The 10,269-nt window shown below is 36.5% G+C and overlaps 1 protein-coding gene across 1 annotated transcript; it reads left to right on the top strand.

The window, feature by feature from the left end:
• The first annotated feature begins 1,410 nt into the window (after positions 1–1,410).
• LOC139118246 (uncharacterized) lies at positions 1,411–9,577 on the top strand. Its single transcript, XM_070681524.1, has 5 exons — positions 1,411–1,488; positions 4,264–4,448; positions 7,273–7,391; positions 7,889–7,950; positions 8,409–9,577. The coding sequence occupies exons 2-4, from the start codon at positions 4,309–4,311 to the stop codon at positions 7,948–7,950; spliced, it is 321 nt and encodes a 106-aa protein (XP_070537625.1). The 5' UTR covers positions 1,411–1,488; positions 4,264–4,308; the 3' UTR covers positions 8,409–9,577.
• The last annotated feature ends 692 nt before the right edge of the window (positions 9,578–10,269 follow it).

Here is a 10,269-nt window from a genome sequence, read left to right as displayed (position 1 = left end):
ATGGCCTCGAGGACAGATATTCGGACTCTCAAACTTTTCAATTCTGTTTTGGTTAAACACTTATGGGGCTAATTTTGAAGCTCTTGGAGTATGTGAAGTTTTCACAGGCTTGGTTTTGTAAAAATCGGGAATCTTATTTTCCTCAATAGAGATAACTCAGGGCGGCCATGTTAAATTTCGACTATCGGTAAATATCGGGCAATTCGTTTCCCTGTCACAAAAATTTTAATCTTTCGTTTTCAAGGCGAGAAAAACCTTATTACGTTGTATCAATCGTTCTTTGCAAAGACTTTCGGAACAGGACAGAACGAAACAACAAGACATGTCTGGTTCACACATTCTTTCTCCATAAATTTATCCCCACTTCCATATCGATAACTTAGTGCATAGGAGACGAAAATCATATTTCAAGTAACTGTCTTAATATCGGTCATGGTAGGTAATTAAACTCACCTAATATTGAAGCTGATAATGAAACATCAGTTCGAAATTTCACCTAGTCTACAGAAAAAGTTACATTGTGTTTTAACATTTTTCCTCTCGTCCTCAAAATTTCAAAACTTGAGTTATGACACTTTGGCACTGTACCATCGACATTCCACTGACCCCTTCGGCTGACGCTCATACATGGCCAGACATGTTGATGACCAATCGAAATGTTCAATTTGACATGGACACACCGATTCGGTAAGATATCGCGCAAACAAGCAGAAGGAAACATGACGTCATCACTCAATCGATTACACTCTGCAAATAAATTACCCGATTAGAGATAAATAAAGTGTGTCAAAGAACAGAAATGTCTTGATCAATTATTCTTTCCTCGTAAATTTAGCCGTGCATTAAGATTATCGATTGCCCGGTGCTAAGCAGGCGTAACTCATTTTTTATCAACTGAGGATTTACGTATTTTGGTCACTGTCTTGACATGCATCATTCGAAAAAAAAGATAAACATCTTATAAGCATAGCTCATGATGCAGTATCACTGCAATGTAAAGTTATACAACATTGCAATCAAAATTTATATAGTTTTTCAGCCTCGTTTCTTCTCGTCATCAAAATGTGAACATTTTCGCATTGTCACGTTGGCACTTGGTCATCGACATCTTCCCTTCGACCGCATCAGGTGATGTCCATATATGGGCATAAATGCGATGTCGAGTCGAAATGTCCAGTTCGAGTACACTTATCGTTTGTTTACGGTTCTTAAACTGGACATGTTTTTTCGCTTTTGACTTATGTCCCTCTTTCACCAAGGGGTCCAAATATTGTGATGACCATATTAGGGCAACATAGGCAACACTGTCCTTATATGGGCACAATATTACCCAGAATTATCTGTAATTATGACATCATCATGTATGGCTATAAATGTTGCTGAAATTTCGCTAAATGTGTATAAGGCTTCGTCCTATTAGCTCACACCACAGTCATCAAATCTGAAATCCCTGTTCTGCTGCATTTGTGCTCTGAACACATTTAGTCGGTAAGTTGACCATTATTATTCCCTCTTTAGAACTAATTATAAGAAGCTCCTCAATACCCGGAGTTGGATGGACTCTGGCCGTTCGCAATCTTCTCTATCCAGTTGTTTTAATGTAATGATCCACCAGACTGAAAAGTAGCCAAATGTGTAAGAGTAACCATTTTCTGATATTTCATGTTGAGTCAGAGGGCTGACCAAATTTTTTCCAACCGTTAGTAAAGTGTACTGTCTGCAAACAGTCCAATGGCTAATTTTTGATTGATGCCTGCCTAGTATATTTGAATCTTTGACCGTAAGACGGTTTCAGTCCGTGTGCTATCAGCCTCTTGAGTTACTAAACTCCAAAGAAACACGCTGTTATCCAATTGGTTGACTAAATCTTACTGTTACAATTGAATAATACAAAGAGATTCCCTAAGTTGCTATGAATAGTGACAATCGACCAATCAGATATAACATTCCGAGCACGCTGCATGTCAGCAGTGCAAGCGGGCTGTATTCCCGCCTCTAATCAGGATGCACGGCGTTACATGTAATATCAAATGTTGGATATGCCAACTCTAAAACGACAATCACGGAAAGAAATATGAATATATTTCAGAATTCTTTCTTCGATTTCGACATTAAATTTGGTTAGCGTGAAATGCCAAGGATTGATAATATTGATTCACTATACATGGTAGTTCATGAGAAAACTATGTAACACTTTTTCAATACAACACTACATATATGCATTCATCGATATTTGATAATTGACATAAATGTACTTAATTGGAATAGGGTTGTTACAATAGGTATGTGGACAAAAATGTGACTTAAAATTTCACCAAAATGTTCATCCTCTATACATGGGAGTCTATGATGAAATTATGAATATTTTTTTCCAATGAAAACTTGCTATACTTGTGCATATACAGACGTTGAATAATAAACATAATTAAACTTTATTAGAATATGATACTTAAAGGTGCATATTATGTGTACAAGAAATCTGATTTTGGGTTTTCACCAAAAATGTTCATCCACTACAAGGGAGTCTATGAGGAAACTATGAATATTTTTTCCTATGCAAAAATAGGTAAATCTGTGTATTTATGTACACTCCATTATTAATATTGATGTACTTGATTAGTCTAGGGTGGTAACAAAGGGATATGTGTGCAAGAAATTGGATTTTAGAAAATTGTTGATTCACTATACATGGTATAGTCTATGAGGAAACTATGAATAATTTTTTCCAATACAAAACTAGCTAAATCTGTGTATTCATAGACATTTGATAATTCATTTTAAAGTACTAAGTTAGACTAGGATGGTTAAAGGTTGATATGTGTGCAAGAAATTGGATTTTGGAATTTCACCAAAATGTTGATTCACTATACATTGGAGTCTATGAAAAAACTATGAATAATTTTTTTACAATGCTAAACTAAATTAATTTGTGCTGATGTGTTTGATAATTGATACAAATGTGCTTGATTCAAATAGCGTATTTGAAAGTTCAGATGTTGACAACAATTGTGATATTGGAATTAACCTAAAAGTATTATTTAATTTTTCGTGATTCTAGTAGTCCAAGGTAATGTTAAATAATTTCCCTGACAAAACTTGCTATATCTCTAATATGTAAGTAATAGGAATTGTTCATTGCCCTCAGTGAGCTCGATTTACAATAAGACAAGCCTCAGAGTTGCCAAGTCAAGATGTTTATGTGACAGATAATTATACTTTTGTTCAGATTTACAGTTAAATGACTTCAGAGATTGAAATCATGCAGCGAATCATTTTTATCTCCCAGAATATTTCTGAACACTGAAACTGATTTTTGACGGGCGGATACTTATGAAAATTAGGTGACCCCTCTGAGCTGTTTGAAAAATACATGACCTCCCCTACCCCTTGCAGTTTTCAAATTTAAGATGACCCCTTGGATTTTGCCGGCCCTTCCCCTGCCATAGTAACTGAACGCTCCCTTATGTGGGTCGGAGGTATGAATATATAGTCTTTGAAGATAAGAAGTAAACAGCAAACAATATTTGAAATCAAATTTGTTACAAAACGTTGGTCTATGTATCCCTGCGCACTTTAACTTCAAGGCATAAAATTTTTAACCTAAACCATTTCTTTAGTTCAAATTCTTCTCAACATTCTCCGAGACAGTTTTGCTTTGAAATTCCTAAAATATTGATGGAATAGACTTATTTTTAGCAAGCCCTGATGACACCGACATCTTTCTACAGACATGGAATCCGTGACCCTGAACAGCATGGCGAGCACTCCCTCGCGTTTGAAACACGATACGATGTTGAGCAAAAATTCAACTATACACCTCGCTTGTGAAGACATTAATGTTTAGATTTGTTTTGAATGTTTTGAATTGATTATAAATTAGATGTTTTTTCAAGGTAATCAATCTGAGAGACAATACCATATGCAACATTTTTCTGATGTTTATAAGAGAGTGGGTACGGGAAAGGGGCCCTTCTCCATTTACGAAAAATTTGCAGTTTGTCCACGTTTTCAAAGATCACAGCATTGTACCGCTTTACCATATTGTGTATGACTCTTACTGAGGAATCTCATAGCTGTCAAAATATAGATCAGTCCATGAATATCATAATAATTGTTAAAAAACACTGACAGCTTCTTTTGAGTGTTGTGACGTATCGAGATACTCCAACACGTCCTTGCAAGCGGACCCTGTGGCCGTATACGATCCCTTACTGCCACTTGCGAAGTTCTTGACCATATTTTTACCAATCTCCAATGACACAGGTGGTGACTTTCAATTCATTTCTTTACGGTGAAAACTGTGCTACAATGACTTCCGTCAACGTAAGTGTACAGAATATGACTAACGGGAAATTCTTGGGCGTATATGATAACGTGAGTGTCAAACCTGGCACTTCCATCTATGACATCATGGTGCAACTCCAATCAGATGGCTCGACAAATTTCAGGTAGGACAAATCGGCGGACTCTTTTAAAATGCTTTTCAAAGTATTATAATCTAATTCTGTTATTGTAAAGGCGTGACCATTTTTCGATGCCAAATCTATTAGTCACAGATTGCATGATAACACAAGTTGAGATAAACACATTTTCTACATTAAGGTGGGAAAATAATAACTGAACTGGTGCTTTTATTTTATTTCATTTCCCCTGTTTCAAATTTGTTCTCATGTGTCTCTGCTGTTGTATTCAAATGTCACATTTCACTACGGGGCAAATGGCCTTCTAATTGTTCAGTGCAGCGCCGCCATCGTTTAAGGTCTGCTATTGCTATTGTCAATAGCAACAGATTTTTCAAGATGGCGGCGCCCAGAAAGAGAAGCTGTGATATTGAGTTATAGTACTTATATATCTAAAAACAGCTGTAAATATAGGAAGCAAAATGTAGAAAATGATACTGTTGTCTTTGTTTTTGCCAGATATACTTCCCAAGATATGGCGGATTATTGAAACACACCTGCAGACTGATTATACAGCCAATGTTTACAATATCGCGCTGGGCTTGTTGATATCGCCGAACACCAGCAATAGAAATGCAAAAAAATGAACAAATTATGTAAGCCTTCAAAAATCGAAAATCATATAATGGAAGAATATTACCTCCAGATAATATCTGTAATTTTTTATATACATAGTGGTAGCAATAAGCATAAAGAGGCGAGCGATTTGAATGGGGTCGGTATAGCATTGCAGCCGGTGGAAAGGCCGTTGTTAGTAAGGGTACTCGGCATGTAAGCTGCTGAATTACTTGCGTCTGTTACAATGTAAAATTTAAAATATTAAAGCTAAACTTCAAAAATCTAAAACCACATAATTGAAGTGCACTACATCTAGATTATTGGTGTAATTTTTTAAATTAATAGCTGAAGGAATAATAATCTCCAAGCGAGCGATTTACTCGGGACCGGTGAATAATCACAGACGGTAATATGCCAATGTATTTGTATGCAGGGCTTGGGCGTAATAAATTATGTCGCCGAATCACAAAAGTAAAATGTAAATTTAGATAAAACCAACGCAACATCTAACCATCGAAAATAACATCCTTATAATACAGTATCTCAAGATTATAGATTTAGATTTTTACATTCAAAGCTGCAGAAATATCTATCTTGAGGCAAGCGATCGGCAAGATAGCGGCGAAGAATTTACATCCGGTAAATACGCCATAGCGTTGATCGCGATTTCGGGTTTGTATACTAAATATAGCTACACGCTCGCGACTTTCGGACAAATATGCTGAAATTCGGACAAACTTTGTTGTTGTATGCGCGGCTGTTGTTGCAGCTTGTAGTCTCAGTCATCAATTCATACGAATAAGTTTGACGCTAAATGGCCTTTCTAACACTCGCAGGTTTTATTTTCGTCGTTCGTGCGGAAAATGCGGACAAATGTTTATTTATGCATATTAATGAGAGAGAACAGTGACGTCATTTGCGATCAGCGCTATTGTTTTGTATGGGGTGCGGGAGAGTAACGTACGCGTACATCGCTGAATCACGACAGTAAAATGTAAATTTCAATAAAACTAACGCAAAATCCAAATATAAAATATAAAAATAACACCCTTGTAGTACAGTATCTCAAGATTATAGATTTAGAGTTTTACATTTAAAGTGATGAAATAAATATCTTAAACAAGCGATCGGCATGATAGCGGCAAGGAATTTATAGACTACCGCTGGTAGATGCCATTGTTTTTTATGGGGCGCTGGTATGTGCGTTGCCGAACAACACACGGCGGTAAAAATGTAAAAATACAATAATTTAAGCAAATATTCAAAAATCAAAAACAATACGATTGTAGAATGGCATCTAATGATTACGGATTCAGATTTTTACATTCGTAGCTGATGAAATAAATACGTTGAAGCAATTTATCGGCACGATAGCGGCGATGAATTTGCAGCCGGTAGATGCCATTGTTTTCCTATGGGGCGCGAGCAACGTGTTTTTTGTCGAACTACAGACGGCGGTACAAGTGTAAAATCACAAAAATTTAAGCATATATTTAAAAATCAAAAACGATAGGATTGTAGTACGGCATCTCAAGATCTCAGGTGTGAATTTGTGTATCTATGAATGAAACACTTAAAAAGATGAAGCGTGCGATCCGCAAGGTACTGACAACCCACGAAAAACCATTGTTTACTATGGGGATTTTTCGTATCATCCATCTACATTTGTAATACCTAAAACTCGCCGGTTCAATTTTTTCATTTTTCGCACGAAATGGAAGAAAAGATACAGTCGTTTGGATGTTCATCGTAACCAAAAACGTATCGTTTTCGATTTTAAAATTACGCCCTATTTTTCTTGTACGAACTGGTTTCAGGGCTTAATTAGCAGTGGTGCTGTACGTGATTAGGACATAACCGCTTGCCTGTGTCAGCATAATTTGGGTAGAATTTTCATAATTTCTTTCATGTATAAGTACAATACTTACACATACGTTTTCATGTATATGTGTACTATATATTTGGAGAATCTTTAGGACAATGGTAGCGTGGAACGGTGGCAATAGTGATATATATTTCTGTCGGGTGTCAATACCTGAGAGACAGCGTGCCGCTGCCGTAGTGGCTCATGAATAATTAATTAGTACTACTTCGCGTGAAACAAAAAGAGGCCCAAAATCCCGTAGGCCTAGTGTTTTGATAATTAAAGCAACCTATATATTCATATGCCCTTCAAAATCTTTGTAATTCACTTCATAAACGGAGTACGAATGTTACGAAATTTTTAATATAGCGTCTGACTTTTGTAAATTAGTTTCCAGGCCACCGGAGCACAACCCAATCACACTATCACAGTAATCAACGGCCTGCAAGAAGATACGATCAAAAAACTCAAATGGAATTACTATATCAATAACAGCATTGGGAATAAAAGTAGGTATTCAGATGCTATTCCGTTTTCAGAGGCACTGTATTGCGTGGCAGTAACGCATGTTGTACGTACACCTAACCAGTTCACGGCCTACACTGCGCAGGCGCAGTGAGCTTTAAGGATTCTGATGCATGTTGCATGTTGTGTCATGCTTAAGGGCGTTGACTTTTGACTTATAAAACAAATCTGTGACGTTGTTTGAAATGTACGGACGAATTCATAATATTCAAATTAGCCGATTTTATTTATGTGCAATCTGGAGTAAAAGTACCACGGAAAATTGGTAATTGGTCCCAACATTTCTCCTGTTGGTTCCGTTCAAGGCAGACGTCCCTGCCATCTCGATACTTAAATTAAAGCACAAGTAGACTTCAATCCAACCTAAATGAAAAGGGGGTGGAATAAAATCTCGGTTTTTAAGTCCAAACTTTTACTGACTAAGCATGCTTTTCATCAAAAGTGCAGCATTATATTCAGACTTTTCTTTTTCATTCCCCAGGCGTTGATGCCTACAACCCAGCCGACGGCAGCAGTATCCAATGGCAGTATGAGCACTATTAGGTACTAACATCATCGTCATTAAATTGTCATCGTCATGAAATTAAGCTACATGTAGTATGCGTTTTGAAAGTCAAAGACTTAAACTTTTGCTCAAAATTTCCTGAAGGAATATTTCAACCATCTTCTTTCAAAATCAAGAAAAAAACGGGAAAACAAATTACCTACGTACTTAAGCTTTAAAATGGCCTTCAACCTGATATTTTTTCAGTTTTCGAAAAATTGAGACAACGAAAAGTTTACTCGCACTAAGAGCTTTAAAATGAACCCCCACAAGTGGCAGATCAGAAAAGAATTGTAAAATTTTGTGTCTGAATATCTCTCTGAGAAGCGCATTCTACCTTTCGGCTGGTTCAGCTTGATCCTTGATAGATTCACGTTGTTAGTAAAAAGATATTCATAGATCTATACTGTAAATAGACAATACCTGACTTGACATCGTTCACCTCTATATTTTTCAGGCGTCGCTCTTGACAGTTCGGTCAAGGCCGTCACACGGAGAGAGACATCGGCATGAAAATACGGAAGCCGTAGCGATGTAGACATGTTAGATAAGTACGATATAGTTGAAGCATCAAATTTCAATACTAGCTGGTATAAATATAGGAAACTAACTGTCGCATCAACTATAACTTGAGGGAAAGGAAAGCTGTTCGATTTTCAACAAATTACAATAATGAGGATTCTTACTCTTTGAAATATTTTTCGCCGATTACTTTGATCGATTAGCTGTTAAGTATCGTCTTATCTTCCATTATCATTTTTGATTTTTTAAATCCGTTGGTGCTCGTGACTTGTAAATTATGGCAACTCAATGATGAAATGTGCGATTGGAGTTTATTCATTTAGAATTGTTGTGACGATCAGTATACATCAACAACTACAACTATACCTATGAATGTGCGAAACGTCGTTCAAACCAATTATTCAGTCGGGAAAACGCAAGAACGGCTGTTCACACAGTACTAATTTCAGCAAGACAGACATTCATGTTTGTCACGTTAGGATGACTATCCCCTGAACCTACACGCGACCACTAATGCTACCATCTGTTTGTAGGAAAGGGCTAATACTATAGTGCAAATATTGCAAGTTCAATTGTGTTTAAAGGAAACCTCGTTAAACACTCAAAGCAATTCAGTTCAGTTCAGTTCAGTTCAGACAAATTCCGATTAACTATATTCGATTTGCATTCTCGTGTATCCACTGGTGATCAATAAGATACATGTAATTACTATTAGCTTGACAGAGCTTGTGTTTTGAAAGTTTCGGCTTCAATGTTCTTAAGGCTTGTTCATATCGAGTATACTATGTTTGAATTCCATCTCATGGTGTATTTAGTAAAGACCAAAACACACTGCTGCTGTGATCTAGTCGTTCACTGTAAATTGCCTTGTGAAAGATATTTTAATTCCTTTCAGCGATTTTCAAGAGTGGTCGCCATTTTTTTGAAAATGTCTTTTCACGTTTCTGAATCAGTCCTGTGTATTTCTTGTCTGCTACAACTTGTGACAACAGTCGTTTTTACTTCTTCTCTGTCACCATGACCAAATTCAAGAAAAGAGCTACTGTTTATGGTAAACCTGTTTCATGTTAGTGATACCTCGTAATAAAGCTATGCGTAGAATGCAACTCTTTGTATATTGCCGTTTGTTCTGAATGAGACACTCTGAATTTTGTTTCAGTAGGGGTTATATATTAGTATACAATTGGAATAATTCTTGGAATATATATCTCTTTTACTTGTCTTTGCTATGCTTAGTAGTGTAATTATGCCCGGCGTCCATAAAAATGAAGAAGAAAGACACTCTAAGTACAGATTTTGTTAATCCATTCAGTAGAGTGGTAGATGAAATGGAATCAGAGTAAGGGAAGCGGCTATAAGACTCTAGTCAATAGTGGTACATGCAAATTGTATTCCTTATATTTGATATGTTCAAGAAAAATTGGGCATGCTAAACCGTTTCCACAATTCCACACTTAGTTAGCTTCAAGCCATGTGATAATTGTTTACAATGTACCATTCTTGACAAACCCACTCCTTTCAAGGTGTAATGTTCGATCCCTGACACACGAGAAGAGAAGCAACTGATCACTCATGTTTGCGAAATTGTGCAGACACATTACATAAACTGAAAGTGGAGCGTACCATGTACATTTGAAGTTGTGCGCATATACGGTGGTTTGTCCGTTACATGTATAGTATTTTAAACTTGAAGTTGTGCATGTACTGACTGAACTAATAGTTACAGGAAGTTATTTAATATGTGATCTGATTTACTTGTTCTGATTACATACATATTCAGATATTTCGTACCATTT

This window comes from Ptychodera flava, chromosome 19 (assembly GCF_041260155.1).
Source record: "Ptychodera flava strain L36383 chromosome 19, AS_Pfla_20210202, whole genome shotgun sequence".
Lineage (NCBI taxonomy): Eukaryota > Metazoa > Hemichordata > Enteropneusta > Ptychoderidae > Ptychodera > Ptychodera flava.
Note: the sequence above shows the minus strand (reverse complement) of the source record. Positions and strands in the feature narration are given on the sequence as shown.

Coding starts and splice junctions, on each gene's coding strand:
- LOC139118246 (XM_070681524.1), top strand. CDS start 4,309: ATGACTTCCGTCAACGTAAGTGTACAGAATATGACTAACGGGAAATTC. Junction 4,449..7,272: donor GATGGCTCGACAAATTTCAG/GTAGGACAAATC, acceptor TTTGTAAATTAG/TTTCCAGGCCACCGGAGCAC. Junction 7,392..7,888: donor TAACAGCATTGGGAATAAAA/GTAGGTATTCAG, acceptor TTCATTCCCCAG/GCGTTGATGCCTACAACCCA.